This window comes from Littorina saxatilis, linkage group LG4, assembly GCF_037325665.1.
Source record: "Littorina saxatilis isolate snail1 linkage group LG4, US_GU_Lsax_2.0, whole genome shotgun sequence".
Classification (NCBI taxonomy): Eukaryota; Metazoa; Mollusca; class Gastropoda; order Littorinimorpha; family Littorinidae; genus Littorina; species Littorina saxatilis.
Window position 1 is genome coordinate 498,335 of NC_090248.1, and position 25,149 is coordinate 523,483.

Below are 25,149 nucleotides of genomic sequence, written 5' to 3' on the forward strand. Positions count from 1 at the left end.
GAAACACCGCCACACCCAGCAAGCACTAGACACACGAAGCTAGCAGTTCTTTGGGTTATAGAAACACGAAATGCGCCAGCATGCATCTCCCGAAACACGAGTATGATTGCGTTCCGGTAAAAGCCCACTCGTGCCTGAACCTGGTCGTGGGAGTCGCAGCACACAATCGCTGAAGAAGAAGAAGAAGAAGAAGAAGAAGAAGAAGAAGAAGAAGAAGAAGAAGAAGAAGAAGAACAAGAACAAGAAGAAGAAGAAGAAGAAGAAGACGACGACAAGGTGTGAAGACTGACCTCTGTGAGAGATGCCTGACACTCTGGTGGAAGAATTGACACATCCATACGGCCTGGCCCTTCACCTCCGGGTCAATGTCCGAGTCCGCCAGGAACTGGTGCGCCACCATCTCCAGGGCATCGTCGGGCCACGGCTGTAACGTGATACATGGTGAGATGACACAACACGTGATACACGACCACACAACACGGTGACATGACACAACACGTGATACACGACCACACAGACAGACAGTGACAACACGGTGACATGACACAACACGTGATACACGACCACACAACACGGTGACATGACACAACACGTGATACACGACCACACAACACGGTGACATGACACAACACGTGATACACGACCACACAACACGGTGACATGACACAACACGTGATACACGACCACACAGACAGACGGTGACAACACGGTGACATGACACAACACGTGATACACGACCACACAACACGGTGACTTGACACAACACGTGATACACGACCACACAACACGGTGACATGACACAACACGTGATACACGACCACACAAAATGGTGACATGACACAACACGTGATACACGACCACACAGACAGACGGTGACAACACGGTGACATGACACAACACGTGATACACGACCACACAAAATGGTGACATGACACAACACGTGATACACGACCACACAGACAGACGGTGACAACACGGTGAGATGACACAACACGTGATACACGACCACACAACATGGTGACATGACACAATACGTGATACACGACCACACAGACAGACGGTGACAACACGGTGACATGACACAACACGTGATACACGACCACACAACATGGTGACATGACACAACACGTGATACACGACCACACAACACGGTGACATGACACAATACGTGATACACGACCACACAACACGGTGACATGACACAACACGTGATACACGACCACACAACACGGTGACATGACACAACACGTGATACACGACCACACAACATGGTGACATGACACAATACGTGATACACGACGACACAACACGGTGACATGACACAACACGTGATACACGACCACACAACACGGTGACATGACACAACACGTGATACACGACCACACAACACGGTGACATGACACAATACGTGATACACGACCACACAACACGGTGACTTGACACAACACGTGATACACGACCACACAACATGGTGACATGACACAACACGTGATACACGACCACACAACACGGTGAGATGACACAACACGTGATACACGACCACACAACACGGTGACATGACACAATACGTGATACACGACCACACAGACAGACGGTGACAACACGGTGACATGACACAACACGTGATACACGACCACACAACACGGTGACATGACACAACACGTGATACACGACCACACAGACAGACGGTGACAACACGGTGAGATGACACAACACGTGATACACAACCACACAGACAGACGGTGGCAACACGGTGGCATGACACAACACGTGATACACGACCACACAACACGGTGAGATGACACAACACGTGATACACGACCACACAGACAGACGGTGACAACACGGTGACATGACACAACACGTGATACACGACCACACAACACGGTGACTTGACACAACACGTGATACACGACCACACAACACGGTGACATGACACAACACGTGATACACGACCACACAACACGGTGACTTGACACAACACGTGATACACGACCACACAACACGGTGACATGACACAACACGTGATACACAACCACACAGACAGACGGTGACAACACGGTGACATGACACAATACGTGATACACGACCACACAACACGGTGACTTGACACAACACGTGATACACGACCACACAGACAGACGGTGACAACACGGTGACATGACACAATACGTGATACACGACCACACAACACGGTGACTTGACACAACACGTGATACACGACCACACAGACAGACGGTGACAACACGGTGACATGACACAATACGTGATACACGACCACACAACATGGTGACTTGACACAATACGTGATACACGACCACACAACACGGTGACATGACACAATACGTGATACACGACCACACAGACAGACGGTGACAACACGGTGACATGACACAATACGTGATACACGACCACACAACACGGTGACATGACACAATACGTGATACACGACCACACAGACAGACGGTGACAACACGGTGACATGACACAATACGTGATACACGACCACACAACATGGTGACTTGACACAATACGTGATACACGACCACACAACACGGTGACATGACACAATACGTGATACACGACCACACAACACGGTGACATGACACAATACGTGATACACGACCACACAACACGGTGACTTGACACAACACGTGATACACGACCACACAGACAGACGGTGACAACACGGTGAGATGACACAATACGTGATACACGACCACACAGACAGACGGTGACATGACACAACACGTGACACACGACCACACAGACAGACGGTGACATGACACAACACGTGATACACGACCACACAGACAGACGGTGACAACACGGTGACATGACACAACACGTGATACACGACCACACAACATGGTGACTTGACACAACACGTGATACACGACCACACAACACGGTGAGATGACACAACACGTGATACACGACCACACAGACAGACGGTGACAACACGGTGACATGACACAGCACGTGATACACGACCACACAACACGGTGACATGACACAACACGTGATACACGACCACACAACACGGTGACTTGACACAACACGTGATACACAACCACACAGACAGACGGTGACAACACGGTGGCATGACACAACACGTGATACACGACCACACAGACAGACGGTGACAACACGGTGACATGACACAACACGTGATACACGACCACACAACACGGTGAGATGACACAACACGTGATACACGACCACACAGACAGACGGTGACAACACGGTGACATGACACAACACGTGATACACGACCACACAACACGGTGAGATGACACAACACGTGATACACGACCACACAGACAGACGGTGACAACACGGTGACATGACACAGCACGTGATACACGACCACACAACACGGTGACATGACACAACACGTGATACACGACCACACAGACAGACGGTGACAACACGGTGACATGACACAACACGTGATACACGACCACACAACACGGTGACTTGACACAACACGTGATACACGACCACACAGACAGACGGTGACAACACAGGGCTGTCAACAGTCCTTTCTTTCTCTCAACAGTGCATGTTCACAAAAACGTGTGAAAATTAAAATGATTCTTCATCTTCTCCTCACATTTCACTATGATTGTCAATCACACTGGCTGTGTGGAGGTGCACCAAGACAAGTAACACGGGCTGTGTGGAGGCGCACCAAGACAAGTAACACTGGCTGTGTGGAGGCGCACCAAGACAAGTAACACTGGCTGTGTGGAGGCGCACCAAGACAAGTAACACTGGCTGTGTGGAGGCGCACCAAGACAAGTAACACTGGCTGTGTGGAGGCGCACCAAGGCAAGTAACACTGGCTGTGTGGAGGTGCACCAAGACAAGTAACACTGGCTGTGTGGAGGCGCACCAAGACAAGTAACACTGGCTGTGTGGAGGTGCACCAAGACAAGTAACACTGGCTGTGTGGAGGCGCACCAAGGTAAGTAACACTGGCTGTGTGGAGGCGCACCAAGACAAGTAACACTGGCTGTGTGGAGGCGCACCAAGACACGTAACACTGGCTGTGTGGAGGCGCACCAAGACAAGTAACACTGGCTGTGTGGAGGTGCACCAAGACAAGTAACACTGGCTGTGTGGAGGCGCACCAAGACAAGTAACACTGGCTGTGTGGAGGTGCACCAAGACAAGTAACACTGGCTGTGTGGAGGTGCACCAAGACAAGTAACACTGGCTGTGTGGAGGCGCACCAAGACAAGTAACACTGGCTGTGTGGAGGTGCACCAAGACAAGTAACACTGGCTGTGTGGAGGCGCACCAAGACAAGTAACACTGGCTGTGTGGAGGCGCACCAAGACAAGTAACACTGGCTGTGTGGAGGTGCACCAAGACAAGTAACACTGGCTGTGTGGAGGCGCACCAAGACAAGTAACACTGGCTGTGTGGAGGCGCACCAAGACACGTAACACTGGCTGTGTGGAGGCGCACCAAGACAAGTAAGCCAAGACATAGATGTTCAAAGGGAACACAGCACATTCAATTCAAAAGAAATACAGATCGAGAAATAAAGTGACAAACGAAGACATGCTGAAATAAACATTGTTTACGTCGAGTGTTCAGAAAACAATGACAATCAACCAGCAGAAAGCAATGACTATCAACCAGCAGAAAACAATGACAATCAACCAGCAGGGTAGAAAACAATGACAATCAACCAGCAGAAAACAATGACAATCAACCAGCAGAAAACAATGACAATCAACCAGCAGAAAACAATGACAATCAACCAGCAGAAAGCAATGACAATCAACCAGCAGAAAACAATGACAATCAACCAGCAGAAAACAATGACAATCAACCAGCAGAAACCAATGACAATCAACCAGCAGAAAACAATGACAATCAACCAACAGAAAACAATGACAATCAACCAGCAGGGTAGAAAACAATGACAATCAACCAGCAGAAAGCAATGACAATCAACCAGCAGAAAGCAATGACAATCAACCAGCAGGGTAGAAAACAATGACAATCAACCAGCAGGGTAGAAAACAATGACAATCAACCAGCAGAAAGCAATGACAATCAACCAGCAGGGTAGAAAACAATGACAATCAACCAGCAGGGTAGAAAACAATGACAATCAACCAGCAGAAAGCAATGACAATCAACCAGCAGGGTAGAAAACAATGACAATCAACCAGCAGGGTAGAAAACAATGACAATCAACCAGCAGAAAACAATGACAATCAACCAGCAGAAAACAATGACAATCAACCAGCAGAAAACAATGACAATCAACCAGCAGAAAACAATGACAATCAACCAGCAGAAAACAATGACAATCAACCAGCAGAAAACAATGACAATCAACCAGCAGGGTAGAAAACAATGACAATCAACCAGCAGAAAACAATGACAATCAACCAGCAGAAAACAATGACAATCAACCAGCAGAAAACAATGACAATCAACCAGCAGAAAGCAATGACAATCAACCAGCAGGGTAGAAAACAATGACAATCAACCAGCAGAAAACAATGACAATCAACCAGCAGAAAACAATGACAATCAACCAGCAGAAAGCAATGACAATCAACCAGCAGAAAGCAATGACAATCAACCAGCAGAAAACAATGACAATCAACCAGCAGAAAACAATGACAATCAACCAGCAGAAAACAATGACAATCAACCAGCAGAAAACAATGACAATCAACCAGCAGATAAGCATTTTCGTTCCACATCACTGATTGTGAACACACGGGAATCCCGGCTTTCTTCACGCCTCCCCGCCGTGACTGCAGAACCAGTCACAGCCAGCACACAACTCACCTGGAACCAGTCACAGCCAGCACACAACTCACCTGGAACCAGTCACAGCCAGCACACAACTCACCTGGAACCAGTCACAGCCAGCACACAACTCACCTGGAACCAGTCACAGCCAGCACACAACTCACCTGGAACCAGTCACAGCCAGCACACAACTCACCTGGAACCAGTCACAGCCAGCACACAACTCACCTGGAACCAGTCACAGCCAGCACACAACTCACCTGGAACCAGCCACAGCCAGCACACAACTCACCTGGAACCAGTCGATGTTGCAGCAGTTGATGAGGGAGGGGAACTGCCGCAGACGGTTGCGGAAGGCGTCTCCGATGGGGCTGAAGGCGATCATGATGTGCAGGTTGGCACGGCAACGGCTGACGAAGAAAGCGAACAGCTGCAGTGGGGTCAGCTCCTTGTTCTTGTTGCCCACCTGGGCTAGGGTCCGTACCATCTATACACACACACACACACACACACACACACACACACACACACACACACACACACACACACACACACACACACACACACACTTTTCTTGTACGAGTGTTGTTTCCAAAGAACAATAGAGCCGACAAATATAGCAATTTTTGCACGGTCGAAGGGAGCTAAGCCACATCAAGCTTTTCGTCGAGCGGCCACTGGTCTCCCTTTGACTAACAACCCTTCTATTGAGCACGAATTGAACAACATTTGGTCTTGCCTAATGAGCACTTTCTATTTTTCGTGGAGTTTGTTTCCAGGAGAAAACATGTATCAAGACCTTTTTGGCAAAGGATGTCACGTAATACAAAGAATCATACATTAATTAACATGAACCAATGGACGCATTCCGAAATAGACGCATTTCATAGGCCAAACACAAGCAAGGGCCGGCGTTTCTACAGTCAACATTTGACAGGCATGCGTTCGCATCTGCATTGAAAGTCAGCTCCATGGTGCATATTTTCGATAAACACAGTGGACAGTGCGGACAACACACTGCGATGTGAAGCGATCGCCAGTTTTCAACTTGACTCAGTGTTTCAAAGGAAAAGCTACTCGTTGACAACACATACTAACCCGTCAGAGTTGTTTCCTACCATAGTCTAGTGCTGTCTCACCACTGGGGCCACAAGACATGCTAACATATGTATGTGACCTTATCTGTGCTAACATTTGCATGTGACCTTATCTGTGCTAACATATGTATGTTACCTTATCTGTGCTAACATTTGCATGTGATACTGTCTGTTATAGCAATGAATGTGACACTGTCTGTTATAGCAATGCATGTGACACTGTCTGCATAGCAATGCATGTGGCACTGTCTGTTATAGCAATGAACGTGACACTGTCTGTTATAGCAATGCATGTGACACTGTCTGTTATAGCAATGAACGTGACACTGTCTGTTATAGCAATGAACGTGACACTGTCTGTTATAGCAATGAACGTGACACTGTCTGTTATAGCAATGAACGTGACACTGTCTGTTATAGCAATGCATGTGACACTGTCTGTTATAGCAATGAACGTGACACTGTCTGTTATAGCAATGAACGTGACACTGTCTGTTATAGCTATGAACGTGACACTGTCTGTTATAGCAATGAACGTGACACTGTCTGTTATAGCAATGAACGTGACACTGTCTGTTATAGCAATGCATGTGACACTGTATGTTATAGCAATGAACGTGACACTGTCTGTTATAGCAATGAACGTGACACTGTCTGTTATAGCAATGAACGTGACACTGTCTGTTATAGCAATGAACGTGACACTGTCTGTTATAGCAATGAACGTGACACTGTCTGTTATAGCAATGAACGTGACACTGTCTGTTATAGCAATGAACGTGACACTGTCTGTTATAGCAATGAACGTGACACTGTCTGTTATAGCAATGAACGTGACACTGTCTGTTATAGCAATGCATGTGACACTGTCTGTTATAGCAATGAACGTGACACTGTCTGTTATAGCAATGAACGTGACACTGTCTGTTATAGCAATGAACGTGACACTGTCTGTTATGGCAATGAACGTGACACTGTCTGTTATAGCAATGAACGTGACACTGTCTGTTATAGCAATGAACGTGACACTGTCTGTTATAGCAATGCATGTGACACTGTCTGTTATAGCAATGAACGTGACACTGTCTGTTATAGCAATGCACGTGACACTGTCTGTTATAGCAATGAACGTGACACTGTCTGTTATAGCAATGAACGTGACACTGTCTGTTATAGCAATGAACGTGACACTGTCTGTTATAGCAATGAACGTGACACTGTCTGTTATAGCAATGCATGTGACACTGTCTGTTGTAGCAATGAACGTGACACTGTCTGTTATAGTAATGCATGTGACACTGTCTGTTATAGCAATGAACGTGACACTGTCTGTTATAGCAATGCATGTGACACTGTCTGTTATAGCAATGAACGTGACACTGTCTGTTATAGCAATGAACATGACACTGTCTGTTATAGCAATGAACGTGACACTGTCTGTTATAGCAATGAACGTGACACTGTCTGTTATAGCAATGCACGTGACACTGTCTGTTATAGCAATGAACGTGACACTGTCTGTTATAGCAATGAACGTGACACTGTCTGTTATAGCAATGAACGTGACACTGTCTGTTATAGCAATGAACGTGACACTGTCTGTTATAGCAATGAACGTGACACTGTCTGTTATAGCAATGCACGTGACACTGTCTGTTATAGCAATGAACGTGACACTGTCTGTTATAGCAATGAACGTGACACTGTCTGTTATAGCAATGAACGTGACACTGTCTGTTATAGCAATGCACGTGACACTGTCTGTTATAGCAATGAACGTGACACTGTCTGTTATAGCAATGAACGTGACACTGTCTGTTATAGCAATGAACGTGACACTGTCTGTTATAGCAATGAACGTGACACTGTCTGTTATAGCAATGCACGTGACACTGTCTGTTATAGCAATGAACGTGACACTGTCTGTTATAGCAATGAACGTGACACTGTCTGTTATAGCAATGCACGTGACACTGTCTGTTATAGCAATGAACGTGACACTGTCTGTTATAGCAATGAACGTGACACTGTCTGTTATAGCAATGCACGTGACACTGTCTGTTATAGCAATGAACGTGACACTGTCTGTTATAGCAATGCACGTGACACTGTCTGTTATAGCAATGAACGTGACACTGTCTGTTATAGCAATGAACGTGACACTGTCTGTTATAGCAATGAACGTGACACTGTCTGTTATAGCAATGCACGTGACACTGTCTGTTATAGCAATGAACGTGACACTGTCTGTTATAGCAATGAACGTGACACTGTCTGTTATAGCAATGCACGTGACACTGTCTGTTATAGCAATGAACGTGACACTGTCTGTTATAGCAATGAACGTGACACTGTCTGTTATAGCAATGCACGTGACACTGTCTGTTATAGCAATGAACGTGACACTGTCTGTTATAGCAATGCACGTGACACTGTCTGTTATAGCAATGAACGTGACACTGTCTGTTATAGCAATGAACGTGACACTGTCTGTTATAGCAATGCACGTGACACTGTCTGTTATAGCAATGCACGTGACACTGTCTGTTATAGCAATGCACGTGACACTGTCTGTTATAGCAATGCACGTGACACTGTCTGTTATAGCAATGCACGTGACACTGTCTGTTATGCACGTGACACTGTCAGCCCACCTCCATGATCTCGGCCTTCTCGTCGGAGGGGAAGAGGTTGGGGACCTCCCCGGTGTTGAGCAGACTGTCAATGTCCTCGAGGAAGGCCTCCTCCTTGATCTGCGTGTCTGTGATGAGGAAGGTGGTGGGCCTGTTCAGACCGCCCGCTGACCGCAGGATGTTCTGCACACAGCAAGCACGTCACCCCATGGGCTTGGGACTTTTCACACACAGGTCATAGTTCACACAAAGACAGACAGCATTCATTCTGTTCCATGAGACCACACTAAGAGTCGAGTTGAATAACTATTGTCAACATATGCGTCGAATGTCAAATGTTGACTAACATGGCACATACCATGTATCGATCCATTTGATTTAGAATTCTTATTTGTATGCACACACTTTCGTAGTTTCGACTAGCCGCCTGTCTGTGCCTGTGCCAGTGTCAGTGTCAGTGTCTGTGTCAGTGTCTGTGTCAGTGTCAGTGTCAGTGTCTGTGTCAGTGTGTGCCAGTGTCTGTGTCAGTGTGTGCCAGTGTCAGTGTCAGTGTCAGTGTCTGTGTCAGTGTGTGCCAGTGTCAGTGTCAGTGTCAGTGTCTGTGCCTGTGCCAATGCCAGTGCCAGTGTCTGTGTCAGTGTCTGTGTCAGTGTGTGCCAGTGTCAGTGTCAGTGTCAGTGTCTGTACCAGTGTCTGTGTCAGTGTCTGTGCCAGTGTCTGTGTCTAAGTCAGTGTCTGGTGTCAGAGTCAGTGCCAGTCTCCGTGTCTGTGTCAGTGCCAATGTCAGCATCAGTGTAAGTGTATGCGAGAGTGTCAGTTTCTGTGTGTGTGTTCGTGGCAGTGCCAGTGTCAGTGTCAGTGTCAGTGTCTGTGTCTGTGTCAGCGTCTGTGTCTGTGTCAGCGTCAGTGTCTGTGCCAGTTTATGTGTCAGTGTATGTGTCTGTGTCTGTGCCAGTTTATGTGTCTGTGTCTGTGTCTGTGTCAGTGTCTGTGTCTGTGTCAGCGTCAGTGTCTGTGCCAGTTTATGTGTCAGTGTATGTGCCAGTGTCTGTGTCAGTGAGTGCCAGTCTCCGTGTCTGTGTCAGCGTCTGTGTCAGTAAGACGTAAGACGTAAGACATTTTATTGATTAAACACACAAGGTTCATTTCAACGGGGTGTGGGGAGGGGAGGGGGGGGGGGGGGTCAGTAATACATGCCGTGTGTTTGTATTTATGGACAATCAACCGGTTTTATCTCTTTATCTCTTTCTCTGTGTCAGTGTATGCGAGAGTGTCAGTGTCAGTGTCAGTGCCAATGTCAGCGTCAGTGTAAGTGTATGCGAGAGTGTCAGTTTCTGTGTCTGTGGCAGTGCCAGTGTCAGTGTATGCGATAGTGTCAGTTTCTGTGGCAGTGCCAGTGTCTGTGTCAGTGCCAGAGCCTTAGCCAGTGTCAGTGCCAGTGTCAGCGCCAGTGTCTGTGCCATTGTCAGTGTCAGTGCCAGTGTTAGTGCCAGTGTCAGTGCCAGTGCCACCATCAGTGTATGTGTCAGTGTCAGTGTCAATACCAGTGTCAGTGTGTGTCAGTGTCTGTGTCAGTGTCAATGTCAGTGTCTGTGTCCGTGTCAGTGTGTGTCTGTGTCAGCGTCAATGCCAGTGTCAATGTCAGTGTCCGTGGCGGTGTCTGTGTCATCAGCGTCAATGCCAGTGTCAGTGTCAATGTCAGTGTCAGTGTCAGTGTATGTATCAGTGTCTGTGTCAGCGTCAATGCCAGTGTCAATGCCAGTGTCAATGTCAGTGTCAGTGCCAATGCCAGTGTGTGTCAGTGTCAATGCCAGTGTCAGTGTCAGTGTCAATGTCAGCGTCAGTGTCTGTGTCAGCGGCAATGTCAGTGTCAATGTCTGTGTCAATGCCAGTGTCAGTGTGTGTCAGTGTCTGTGTATGTGTCAGTGTCAGAGTCAGTGTCTGTGTCAGAGTCAGTGTCTGTGTCAATGTCTGTGTGTGTCAATGTCAGTGTCTGTGTCAGCGTCAATGATAGTGTCAGTGTCAGTGTCTGTGTCAGTGTCAGTGTCTGTGTCAGTGTCTGTGTCAATGGCTGTGTCAATGTCAGTGTCCATGTCAGTGTCTATGTCATGCCAGTGTCAGTGTCTGTGTCAGTGTCTGTGTCAGTGTCTGTGTTAGTGTCTGTGTCAGTGTCTGTGTGTGTCAATGTCAGTCTGTGTCAGCGTCAATGCTAGTGTCAGTGTCAGTGTCAGTGTCAGTTTCTGTGTCAGTGTCAGCGCCATACCTTGATGTCCTCTCTCCACTCCGTCTTGCCGTAGTTCTTGGAGATCTCGGGCTGGAAGAGTGTGTACTGCGCCATGGCTGTGGCCAGTCTAGTCAGGGACTGGCGACCGCTGCCCCCCACCCCCACCAGCAGCGCGTTGCCGCCAGACGAGCTCAGGATGCGGCAGATACGTGACAGGTGTTCCAGCACGTACCTGTAACGGTCAAGGTAGGCGTGCTGCACTGGACGCTGCTGTGTCAGAGTGACATGCCGACACAACTCATCTCCCTTTCGATCGACCAGCGTCAATAACAACATTGTGTTCCACCAACATATAGAATAGATCGGCCAGCGTCAATAACAACATATAGAATAGAACGAAGCAACCCAGCCCTAAACACATTTAAGAGGTATTTGCACGCCTGATTATTGCTTCCGACTGTATTATCTATCTCGTTCTCTCTCTCCCCCTTCTCGTCTCTCTCCTTCTCTCTGGCCTCTCTCTCTCCCTCCTCCATTCTCCCCCTCCCTCTCTCTCTCTTGCCCTCTATCTCTGGCCTCTCTCTCTCCCTCCTCCATTCTCCCCCTCCCTCTCTCTCTCTTGCCCTCTCTCTCTCTATCTCTGTCCTCTCTCTCTCCCTCCTCCATTCTACCCCTCCCTCTCTCTCTCTCTCTTGCCCTCTCTCTCTCTATCTCTGGCCTCTCTCTCTCCCTCCGCCATTCTCCCCTCCCTCTCTCTCTCTTGCCCTCTCTCTCTTGCCCTCTCTTTCTCTCTCTTTCCCTCTCTTTCCCTCTCTTTCCCTCTCTCTCTTGCCCTCTCTCTCTCTTGCCCTCTCTCTCTCTCTCTTGCCCTCTCTCTCTCTTGCCCTCTCTTGCTCTCTCTCTCTCTTGCCCTCTCTCTCTCTTGCTCTCTCTCTCTTGCTCTCTCTCTCTCTTGCCCTCTCTCTCTCTTGCCCTCTCTCTCTCTTGCCCCCTCTCTATCTCTGGCCTCTCTCTCTTGCCCTCTCTCTCTCTTGCCCTCTCTCTCTATATCTGGCCTCTCTCTCTCTGCCCTCTCTCTCTTGCCCTCTCTCTCTCTTGCCCTCTCTCTCTCTATCTCTGGCCTCTCTCTCTTGCCCTCTCTCTCTATCTCTGGCCTCTCTCTATCTCTGGCCTCTCTCTCTCTATCTCTGGCCTCTCTCTCTTTCCCTCTCTCTCTCTTGCACTCTCTCTCTCTCTTGCCCTCTCTCTTGCCATCTCTCTCTCTATCTCTGGCCTCTCTCTCTCTTGCCCTCTCTCTCTCTTTCCCTCTCTCTCTCTTGCCCTCTCTCTCTCTATCTCTGGCCTCTCTCTCTCTTGCCCTCTCTCTCGCTTGCCCTCTCTCTCTCTTGCCCTCTCTCTTTCTACCTCTGGCCTCTCTATCTCTGGCCTCTCTCTTGCCCTCTCTCTCTCTTGCCCTCTCTCTCTCTCTTGCCCTCTCTCTCTATCTCTGGCCTCTCTCTCTCTTGCCCTCTCTCTCTCTATCTCTGGCCTCTCTCTCTTGCCCTCTCTCTCTCTATCTCTGGCCTCTCTCTCTCTTGCCCTCTCTCTCTCTATCTCTGGCCTCTCTCTCTCTTGCCCTCTCTCTCTCTATCTCTGGCCTCTCTCTCTCTTGCCCTCTCTCTCTCTATCTCTGGCCTCTCTCTCTCTTGCCCTCTCTCTCTCTATCTCTGGCCTCTCTCTCTCTTGCCCTCTCTCTCTCTATCTCTGGCCTCTCCCTCCCTTCGTCCCCCGCCCCTCTCTTAATTCTACCTCCACACACTCTCTCTCTCTCTCTGACCTTGCCCCCCCCCTCTCCCCCAAACCTCTCGCCTTTCTCTCTCTCTCTCTCTCCACGACCCATTTTCCCACCTGAATATGACGAGCTGCATGCGCGTCTTGTGCGTCTGGTTGTAGTCTTCGAGACAGAGCAGCACGACATCGTTCATCTCGGTCAGGGACGTGATCTCCTTGTACGACCGCTCGTTGGGCTCGGCCTCCGGGTCCATGAAGTCACCGAAGATCAGACTGCGCAGGTCCTCCTCTCGGCACTGACACCACACACACACCACACACCACACCACACACACACACACACACACACACACACGTCCAAACAAGAGTTCAATTCGCCATACAGCATACCAGACATTACTAATTGTCCAAACAATAATTCAATTCGCCATATAGCATATCAGATATTCCTAATTGTCCAAACAATAATTCAATTCGCCGTATAGCATACCAGACATTGCGAATTGTCCAAACAATAATTCAATTCGCCATATAGCATACCAGACATTCCTAATTGTCCAAACAATTATTCAATTCGCCATACAGCATACCAGACATTCCTAATTGTCCAAACAATAATTCAATTCGCCATATAGCATACCAGACATTGCGAATTGTCCACGGCAATTGAGAAGGGACAGAGTGAATGCCACTGTTGTTAGGGCACAGTGTATATCGAGTATCTAGTCGTAAGGTATGCAGGCATGGGAATTGAAAATTGTAAAAAAGGCTGAACATTTATAACTGAAGACGCGAAGCGTCTAGCCTTACTAGGGGGGTCCGGGGGCATGCCCCACCGGAAAAAAATTTTCTCCAAAGAACCCAGATGGTGCAATCTGGTGTCATCTGAGCTCCAAGTTTGCCATTAAATTCTGTTTTTAGAATCAGAGTTTTTAGTACCAATTTTTGCTTTTTTGAAAAAAAAAAAAATATATACATGTATTATATGGTTTAAATTTGTTAAAAAATTGATCTGTTGAGACAAACAGGAAAATGTAACTTGTAACACAATCTGTGCAATCTGGTTTACTTTCAATAAAAGTTCAAGTAACTGAGGCGGGCGGTAGCAGTGCGTGAACAAAGTACGGACAGTTTTCGCGGGCTTTTGCGCAAAGGCAAAAGTAACCGGTGCTTTTTTTGTGTGCCTCCCCCCTTTATTTTTTCGGCGGACACTTTCGCTTTTTCGGCGGAACAAAAAAATAATTCGGCCGAAATCCGCCGTTCGGCGGACAATTCCCATGCCTGGCGTATGTTCAGAGCATCTTTAGTATGTCCCTCCTGCACTAAAACCATAATCTATCTTACGAGCTAGCTGGACCATAAACTTCCATACGCTGAAAACCCCGACTTGCCCCAGCCATTTAACGAATCCGGAGTCTTTGTGTGCCACCGGTCTGGTGACCAGAACTGTCACACAAACTGCCACAACTATATCTTTCATCGCAGTCATCGCTCGAAATACCTCTGAAAACATTCCATGGCACTGTGAGTCTACTTGTTGTTCATTACCCCTGAAGCCTAAGCACACATAGAACTACATCGGAAGGCAAATGACATGGAGGGTTTGAACAGTAGCCCCTGTCCGTAATGACCACCTGAGAAACAGATAACACAAAGGTCGTAATAGACAGTTCGTCGCTATCAATTGCAGGTTAATTGTATTGTAGAAATCCTTATCGGGAATCCTTTGGGCTGGGCGTAATGGAGAGGTGAGACTGTCCACAGAGAAACTTGGTGCACGTGACTGACCTTGCCCCCCTGACCCCCGTTCGCAAGGTGCGCAAAGAGCACGTCCACCCCGTCCTTGAAGTGACCTTGACACAGCCGTGACACCGTCCTGCACACAGAACATCACACTTTGACACAGCCGTGACACCGTCCTGTACATAGAACATCACACTTTGACACAACCGTGACACCGTCCTGTACACAGAACATCACACTTTGACACAGCCGTGACACCGTCCTGTACATAGAACATCACACTTTGACACAGCCGTGACACCGTCCTGTGCATAGAACATCACACTTTGACACAGCCGTGACACCGTCCTGTACATAGAACATCACACTTTGACACAACCGTGACACCGTCCTGCACATAGAACACCACACTTTGACACAGCCGTGACACCGTCCTGTACACAGAACATCACACTTTGACACAGCCGTGACACCGTCCTGTACATAGAACATCACACTTTGACACAACCGTGACACCGTCCTGCACATAGAACACCACACTTTGACACAGCCGTGACACCGTCCTGTACACAGAACATCACACTTTGACACAACCGTGACACCGTCCTGTACACAGAACATCACACTTTGACACAGCCTTGACACCGTCCTGTACACAGAACATCACACTTTGACACAGCCGTGACACCGTCCTGTACACAGAACATCACACTTTGACACAGCCGTCACACCGTCCTGCACACAGAACATCACACTTTGACACAGCCGTGACACCGTCCTGTACATAGAACATCACACTTTGACACAGCCTTGACACCGTCCTGTACACAGAACATCACACTTTGACACAGCCTTGACACCGTCCTGTACACAGAACATCACACTTTGACACAGCCGTGACACCGTCTTGCACATAGAACATCACACTTTGACACAGCCGTGACACCGTCCTGAACACAGAACATCACACTGACACAGCCGTGACACCGTCCTGTACACATAACATCACACTGACACAGCCGTGACACCGTCCTGTACACAGAACATCACACTGACACAGCCGTGACACCGTCCTGTACACAGAACATCACACTTTGACACAGCCGTGACACCGTCCTGTACACAGAACATCACACTGACACAGCCGTGACACCGTCCTGTACACAGAACATCACACTTTGACACAGCCGTGACACCGTCCTGTACACAGAACATCACACTGACACAGCCGTGACACCGTCCTGCACATAGAACATCACACTTTGACACAGCCTTGACACCGTCCTGTACACAGAACATCACACTTTGACACAGCCGTGACACCGTCCTGTACACAGAACATCACACTGACACAGCCGTGACACCGTCCTGCACACAGAACATCACACTTTGACACAGCCGTGACACCGTCCTGTACATAGAACATCACACTTTGACACAGCCGTGACACCGTCCTGTGCATAGAACATCACACTTTGACACAGCCGTGACACCGTCCTGTACATAGAGCATCACACTTTGACACAACCGTGACACCGTCCTGCACATAGAACACCACACTTTGACACAGCCGTGACACCGTCCTGTACACAGAACATCACACTTTGACACAACCGTGACACCGTCCTGTACACAGAACATCACACTTTGACACAGCCGTGACACCGTCCTGTACATAGAACATCACACTTTGACACAACCGTGACACTGTCCTGCACATAGAACACCACACTTTGACACAGCCTTGACACCGTCCTGTACACAGAACATCACACTTTGACACAACCGTGACACCATCCTGTACACAGAACATCACACTTTGACACAGCCTTGACACCGTCCTGTACACAGAAATCACACTTTGACACAGCCGTGACACCGTCCTGTACACAGAACATCACACTTTGACACAGCCGTGACACCGTCCTGCACACAGAACATCACACTTTGACACAGCCGTGACACCGTCCTGTACATAGAACATCACACTTTGACACAGCCGTGACACCGTCCTGTACACAGAACATCACACTTTGACACAGCCGTGACACCGTCCTGTACACAGAACATCACACTTTGACACAGCCGTGACACCGTCCTGTACACAGAACATCACACTTTGACACAGCCTTGACACCGTCCTGTACACAGAACATCACACTTTGACACAGCCTTGGTACATGATGAAGGATGGGTGAACATGCACTGCTTATTGGACGGATGCATGTGTGTGTGTGTGTGTGTGTTTATTTAAAGCCCCAAACTATTAAAGAACAAAACAAATATTTGTCGTAAAAATATTTCCGTCAGCATCATCATCATCATCATCATGACAAGCACGAGTACTTACTTGAAGAGCCATGCCCTGTCAGCGTCATCTGTCAGACGGTCATAGAACACTCGCATCACTTCGTGCACCCACAGCCTGAAACACACAGTTGTTGGTATTGGCAGTACACAGCGAAACATGAATTTGCATCCATCGATACCTCATAATGTCAATGAGAATGTGAAATAGATTTCACAATAAACAGCAAGGTGTGCACAGAGTGATTCTGTTGTTTGCGTTATAGAAGTGTTCATTATTGTTATACGCAAAACCTACCGACTGCAGCAGGTCACTCAGAATTGTAGTAACGGATGTAGTAACTGTGTATCAACACGCTGGAATGCAGACGTTAGATCAGCGTTACAGGAAGCGACTGAAGCTAACAGTCTGAGCAGATATATCTGTACCTGGTCAGATAGAGCCATATGAGTGGGTAGGGATATATCCGTACCTGGTCAGATAGAGCCATATGAGTGGGTAGGGATATATCCGTACCTGGGAGACACTTCGCTAAACCTAGCTAAACACACCACGCCCTGACCTAGCTAAACACACCACGCCCTGACCTAGCTAAACACAACACGCCCTGACCTAGCTAAACACACCACGCCCTGACCTAGCTAAACACAACACGCCCTGACCTAGCTAAACACAACACGCCCTGACCTAGCTAAACACAACACGCCCTAACCTAGCTAAACACAACACGCCCTGACCTAGTTAAACACACCACTTCCTGACCTAGCTAAACACACCACGCCCTGACCTAGCTACACACAACACGCCCTAACCTAGCTATACACAACATGCCCTAACCTAGCTAAACACAACACGCCCTAACCTAGCTATACACAACACACCCTAACCTAGCTAATACACAACATGCCCTGACCTAGCTACACACAACACGCCCTAACCTAGCTAAACACAACACGCCCTAACCTAGCTAAACACAACACGCCCTGACCTAGCTAAACACAACACGCCCTGACCTAGCTATACACAACATGCCCTAACCTAGCTAAACACAACATGCCCTAACCTAGCTAAACACAACATGCCTTAACCTAGCTAAACACAAAACGCCCTGACCTAGCTAAACACAACACGCCCTAACCTAGCTATACACAACATGCCCTGACCTAGCTAAACACAACACGCCCTGACCTAGCTAAACACAACACGCCCTGACCTAGCTAAACACAACACGCCCTGACCTAGCTAAACACAACACGCCCTGACCTTGCTAAACACACCACGCCCTCATCTAGCTAAACACAACACGCCCTAACTTAGTTAAACACAACACGCACTAACCTAGCTACTACACCCAACACCCCTTCACCTGACGAATATTTTCTTGTCGGACGCCTCCTGCTTCTTGATGAGGCAGACGCCGAGGATGACCCTGGAGAAGTCTCTGAGGTTGAAGACGTAGTGGGACTTGGCGGGCGTGGGCAGCAGATTGTGCATGGCTTGCTGGTACATCTCCAGGGTGGCCGCAACCAGCTGGTTCCCCATCCCGAAGAAGTCCGCGCTGAAGTCGTTGTTCTGAAACAGGGTCATATAACAACGTCATTACTAAGCCGGCAAATCCTACACTTCAGGTTATTTACATTGCATTTGTGTCTTGAAACAAAGCACGGATCTTAGAAATACAGTGTCAGTGACCCAGTGTATCACTTCATCAATATCAGACCATTTACAATAACAATAACAATAACAATAACAATAACAATAACAACACTTCATTGTCCATCAGATCATCATTAGAGCCCTCAACACCGGAGAGGTCCTCAGTATTTACAAAACTTGTCACTATTATTTTTTCATTAAAATATTCGCCCCATTATCAAGTCAAGAGTCCTTAGTTTCATGAACATAAATGCGTTAAAACGATGTGTGCTTTCAACAGCATATTTCACAAGCACACCTAAACACTGACGAATGACACCCAACACAAAAGCACACGATCAGCAAGAAATTGGCAGGATAGCACAATGTGAGTGTGAGAAGGAGAGGGAGAGAGAGAGAGAGAGAGAGAGAGAGAGAGAGAGAGAGAGAGAGAGAGAGAGAGAGAGAGAGAGAGAGAGAGAGAGAGAAAGAGAGAGAGTGAGAGCGAGAGAAATGGAGAGAGAGAGAGAGAGAGAGAGAGAGAGAGAGAGCGAGAGAGAGAGAGAGAGAGAGAGAGGAAAAGAGAGAGAGAGAGAGAGAGAGAGAGAGAGAGAGAGAGAGAGAGAGAGAGAGAGAGAGAGAGAGAGAGAGAGAGAGAGAAGGGATACTCATCAACAGACCCTCATATAGGTAGAGATGATGGTGGAGAAGATCTTGGTCATGGTTTCCTCGTTAAAGTCGTTCATGGACACCACGTTGAAGTGACGCAGGAAGCGCGGGGTGACCGTGTTGCGACCACCACCAGGGGGACCCATGGCGCACAGTAACTGGATGTCCTGCAGCACGAGGCGGCTCGTGTCCTTCAGGTCGTACCTGTCGTCATAAAACACGGGGACTCAGTCTTTAACACAGCACAGTACAGTGACTCAGTCTTTAACACAGCACAGTACAGTGACTCAGGTCCGCCCCGTGATCGGGAGGTCGTGGGTTCGAACCCCGGCCGGGTCATACCAAAGACTTTAAAATTGGCAATCTAGTGGCTGCTCCGCCTGGCGTCTGGCAATATTGGGGTTAGTGCTAGGACTGGTTGGCCGGTCCGGTGTCAGAATAATGTGACTGGGTGAGACATGAAGCCTGTGTTGCGACTTCTGTCTTGTGTGTGGCGGACGTTATATGTCAAAGCAGCACCGCCTTGATATGGCCCTTCGTGGTCGGCTGGGCGTTAAGCAAACAAACAAAAAAACAAACAGTGACTCAGTCTTTAACACATCGCATCATATCACAAGCCATGACATAACACTACCCTCTAAACTCAGCACAAGTTGTGTGTTGTTACTTCACAGTGACGGACAAGCGGACACCTACCAGTTATGTGTTGTTACATCACAGTGACGGACACCTACCAGTGGTGTGTTGTTACATCACAGTGACGGACACCTACCAGTGGTGTGTTGTTACATCACAGTGACGGACACGCAGACACCTACCAGTTATGTGTTGTTACATCACAGTGACGACACGCGGACACCTACCAGTGGTGTGTTGTTACATCACAGTGACGGACACGCGGACACCTACCAGTGGTGTGTTGTTACATCACAGTGACGGACACGCGGACACCTACCAGTTATGTGTTGTTACATCACAGTGACGGACACGCGGACACCTACCAGTGGTGTGTTGTTACATCACAGTGACGGACACCTACCAGTTGTGTGTTGTTACATCACAGTGACGGACAAGCGGACACCTACCAGTGGTGTGTTGTTACATCACAGTGACGGACACGCGGACACCTACCAGTGGTGTGTTGTTACATCACAGTGACGGACAAGTGGACACCTACCAGTGGTGTGTTGTTACATCACAGTGACGGACAAGTGTACACCTACCAGTGGTGTGTTGTTACATCACAGTGACGGACACCTACCAGTGGTGTGTTGTTACATCACAGTGACGGACAAGTGGACACCTACCAGTGGTGTGTTGTTGCATCACAGTGACGGACACGCGGACACCTACCAGTGGTGTGTTGTTACATCACAGTGACGGACACCTACCAGTTATGTGTTGTTACATCACAGTGACGGACACGCGGACACCTACCAGTGGTGTGTTGTTACATCACAGTGACGGACACGCGGACACCTACCAGTTATGTGTTGTTACATCACAGTGACGGACACGCGGACACCTACCAGTTGTGTGTTGTTACATCACAGTGACGGACAAGCGGACACCTACCAGTGGTGTGTTGTTACATCACAGTGACGGACATCTACCAGTGGTGTGTTGTTACATCACAGTGACGGACAAGCGGACACCTACCAGTTGTGTGTTGTTATATCACAGTGACGGACAAGCGGACACCTACCAGTTGTGTGTTATTACATCACAGTGACGGACACGCGGACACCTACCAGTGGTGTGTTGTTACATCACAGTGACGGACACGCGGACACCTACCAGTGGTGTGTTGTTACATCACAAGCGGACACCTACCAGTGGTGTGTTGTTACATCACAAGCGGACACCTACCAGTGGTGTGTTGTTACATCACAGTGACGGACACGCGGACACCCACGAGTTGTGTGTTGTTACATCACAAGCGGACACCCACTAGTTGTGTGTTGTTACATCACAAGCGGACACCCACTAGTTGTGTGTTGTTACATCACAAGCGGACACCTACCAGTTGCCGAAGTCGAGGTACTGCCTGAGCAACTCAATGGGAGGCTGAGCGCCGTAGATCTCCTTTGCCGGCATGTTGAGGTCGTCCACAAAGATGATGGCCTTCTTGCCCACCTGAGGTCCAAACACCCCCTTCTTGCGCTTGTCCAGCTTAGACATGATGATGTTCTGCACACACAACCATCTCACTACAAGTTATAGCCCTGACATGATGATGTTCTGTCACCAACCATCTCACTACAAGTTATAGCCCTGACAGGATGTTCTGTCACCAACCATCTCACTACAAGTTATAGCCCTGACATGATGATGTTCTGTCACCAACCATCTCACTACAAGTTATAGCCCTGACATGATGATGTTCTGTCACCAACCATCTCACTACAAGTTATACCCCTGACATGATGATGTTCTGTCACCAACCATCTCACTACAAGTTATAGCCCTGACATGATGATGTTCTGTCACCAACCATCTCACTACAAGTTATACCCCTGACATGATGATGTTCTGTCACCAACCATCACACCACAAGTTATAGCCCTGACATGATGATGTTCTGTCACCAACCATCTCACTACAAGTTATACCCCTGACATGATGATGTTCTGTCACCAACCATCACACCACAAGTTATAGCCCTGACATGATGATGTTCTTTTTTTTTTTTTTTTTTTTTTTTTTCAAACAATTTTATTCACATAAATAACAACAATTAACAATATCTCATACAATGAATTAAATACAACTTATCGAGAACAACAAGCTAACTTTTTTAACGTTTTGTTCTTCGAACACTCACACAAAAATGCTTCTTATCTGTAACTGCCTATTAAAAATACTTTCCAACGGTAAAAACGAATTTGTTTTTTTTATATATACTCACGCACATCTTTCCGATTAAGATAATGTGGTTCAATTTATACATAGTTGCCTTTCTCACCATTACAAAATGCATACCAAATAAAACATCACTAACATTCAAAATAATCTTAATTTCTAAAGTACGAAAAATAAATTCTTCAATAAACTTCCAGAATTTGTATACAACCGGGCATTCAAAAAAGAAGTGTTCAATGAAATCAGTTACATCACAGCAGTAATTACATTTATTAGTTTCCGTTACTTTCATTTTACACAGGAGAATGTTGGTCGGATAAATGTTGTGCATAATTTTCCAGTGTAAAACTCTTAATCTAGTCTCTTGTGTTGACTGATAGGCAACTAGTTATACCCCTGACATGATGTTCTGTTACCAACCATCACACCACAAGTTATACCCCTGACATGATGATGTTCTGTCACCAACCATCTCACTACAAGTTATACCCCTGACATGATGATGTTCTGTTACCAACCATCTCACTACAAGTTATAGCCCTGACATGATGATGTTCTGTCACCAACCATCACACCACAAGTTATATCCCTGACATGATGATGTTCTGTTACCAACCATCACACCACAAGTTATAGCCCTGACATGATGATGTTCTGTCACCAACCATCACACCACAAGTTATAGCCCTGACATGATGATGTTCTGTTACCAACCATCACACCACAAGTTATAGCCCTGACATGATGATGTTCTGTCACCAACCATCACACCACACGTTACAGCCCTGACATGATGATGTTCTGTTACCAACCATCACACCACAAGTTATAGCCCTGACATGATGATGTTCTGTCACCAACCATCACACTACAAGTTATAGCCCTGACATGATGATGTTCTGTTACCAACCATCACACCACAAGTTATAGCCCTGACATGGTGATGTTCTGTCACCAACCATCACACTACAAGTTATAGCCCTGACATGATGATGTTCTGTTACCAACCATCACACCACAAGTTATAGCCCTGACATGATGATGTTCTGTCACCAACCATCACACCACAAGTTATATCCCTGACATGATGATGTTCTGTCACCAACCATCACACTACAAGTTATAGCCCTGACATGATGATGTTCTGTCACCAACCATCACACCACAAGTTATAGCCCTGACATGATGATGTTCTGTCACCAACCATCACACCACAAGTTATATCCCTGACATGATGATGTTCTGTCACAAACCATCTCACTACAAGTTATATCCCTGACATGATGATGTTCTGTCACCAACCATCTCACTACAAGTTATAGCCCTGACATGATGCTGTTCTGTCACCAACCATCTCACTACAAGTTATACCCCTGACATGATGATGTTCTGTCACCAACCATCTCACTACAAGTTATAGCCCTGACATGATGATGTTCTGTCACCAACCATCTCACTACAAGTTATAGCCCTGACATGATGATGTTCTGTCACCAACCATCACACCACAAGTTATAGCCCTGACATGATGATGTTCTGTCACCAACCATCACACCACAAGTTATAGCCCTGACATGATGATGTTCTGTCACCAACCATCACACCACAAGTTATAGCCCTGACATGATGATGTTCTGTCACCAACCATCACACCACAAGTTATATCCCTGACATGATGATGTTCTGTCACCAACCATCACACCACAAGTTATAGCCCTGACATGATGATGTTCTGTCACCAACCATCACACCACAAGTTATAGCCCTGACATGATGATGTTCTGTTACCAACCATTTCACTACAAGTTATAGCCCTGACATGATGATGTTCTGTCACCAACCATCACACCACAAGTTATAACCCTGACATGATGATGTTCTGTCACCAACCATCACACCACAAGTTATAGCCCTGACATGATGATGTTCTGTCACCAACCATCACACCACAAGTTATAGCCCTGACATGATGATGTTCTGTCACCAACCATCACACCACAAGTTATATCCCTGACATGATGATGTTCTGTCACCAACCATCACACTACAAGTTATAGCCCTGACATGATGATGTTCTGTTACCAACCATCACACTACAAGTTATACCCCTGACATGATGATGTTCTGTCACCAACCATCACATCACAAGTTATACCCCTGACATGATGATGTTCTGTCACCAACCATCACACTACAAGTTATAGCCCTGACATGATGATGTTCTGTCACCAACCATCACACCACAAGTTATACCCCTGACATGATGATGTTCTGTCACCAACCATCACACCGCAAGTTATAGCCCTGACATGATGATGTTCTGTCACCAACCATCACACCACAAGTTATATCCCTGACATGATGATGTTCTGTCACCAACCATCTCACTACAAGTTATAGCCCTGACATGATGATATTCTG

General features: G+C 47.3%; 1 protein-coding gene across 1 annotated transcript in view; it reads right to left on the reverse strand.

Annotated features, from left to right (window-relative positions):
- The window catches only part of LOC138963734 (dynein axonemal heavy chain 12-like), a 188,441-nt gene that overhangs the window by 57,843 nt on the left and 105,449 nt on the right, over positions 1 to 25,149 (reverse strand). Inside the window, exons 38-47 of the mRNA XM_070335583.1 lie at positions 21,890 to 22,056; positions 19,878 to 20,070; positions 18,929 to 19,134; positions 17,605 to 17,679; positions 15,300 to 15,387; positions 13,629 to 13,807; positions 11,781 to 11,973; positions 9,539 to 9,700; positions 6,080 to 6,274; positions 291 to 424 (exon numbers count right to left, since the gene is read on the reverse strand). Coding sequence (XP_070191684.1) covers positions 291 to 424; positions 6,080 to 6,274; positions 9,539 to 9,700; positions 11,781 to 11,973; positions 13,629 to 13,807; positions 15,300 to 15,387; positions 17,605 to 17,679; positions 18,929 to 19,134; positions 19,878 to 20,070; positions 21,890 to 22,056 — 1,592 coding nt within the window. The remainder of the gene's footprint in view (positions 1 to 290; positions 425 to 6,079; positions 6,275 to 9,538; positions 9,701 to 11,780; positions 11,974 to 13,628; positions 13,808 to 15,299; positions 15,388 to 17,604; positions 17,680 to 18,928; positions 19,135 to 19,877; positions 20,071 to 21,889; positions 22,057 to 25,149) is intronic.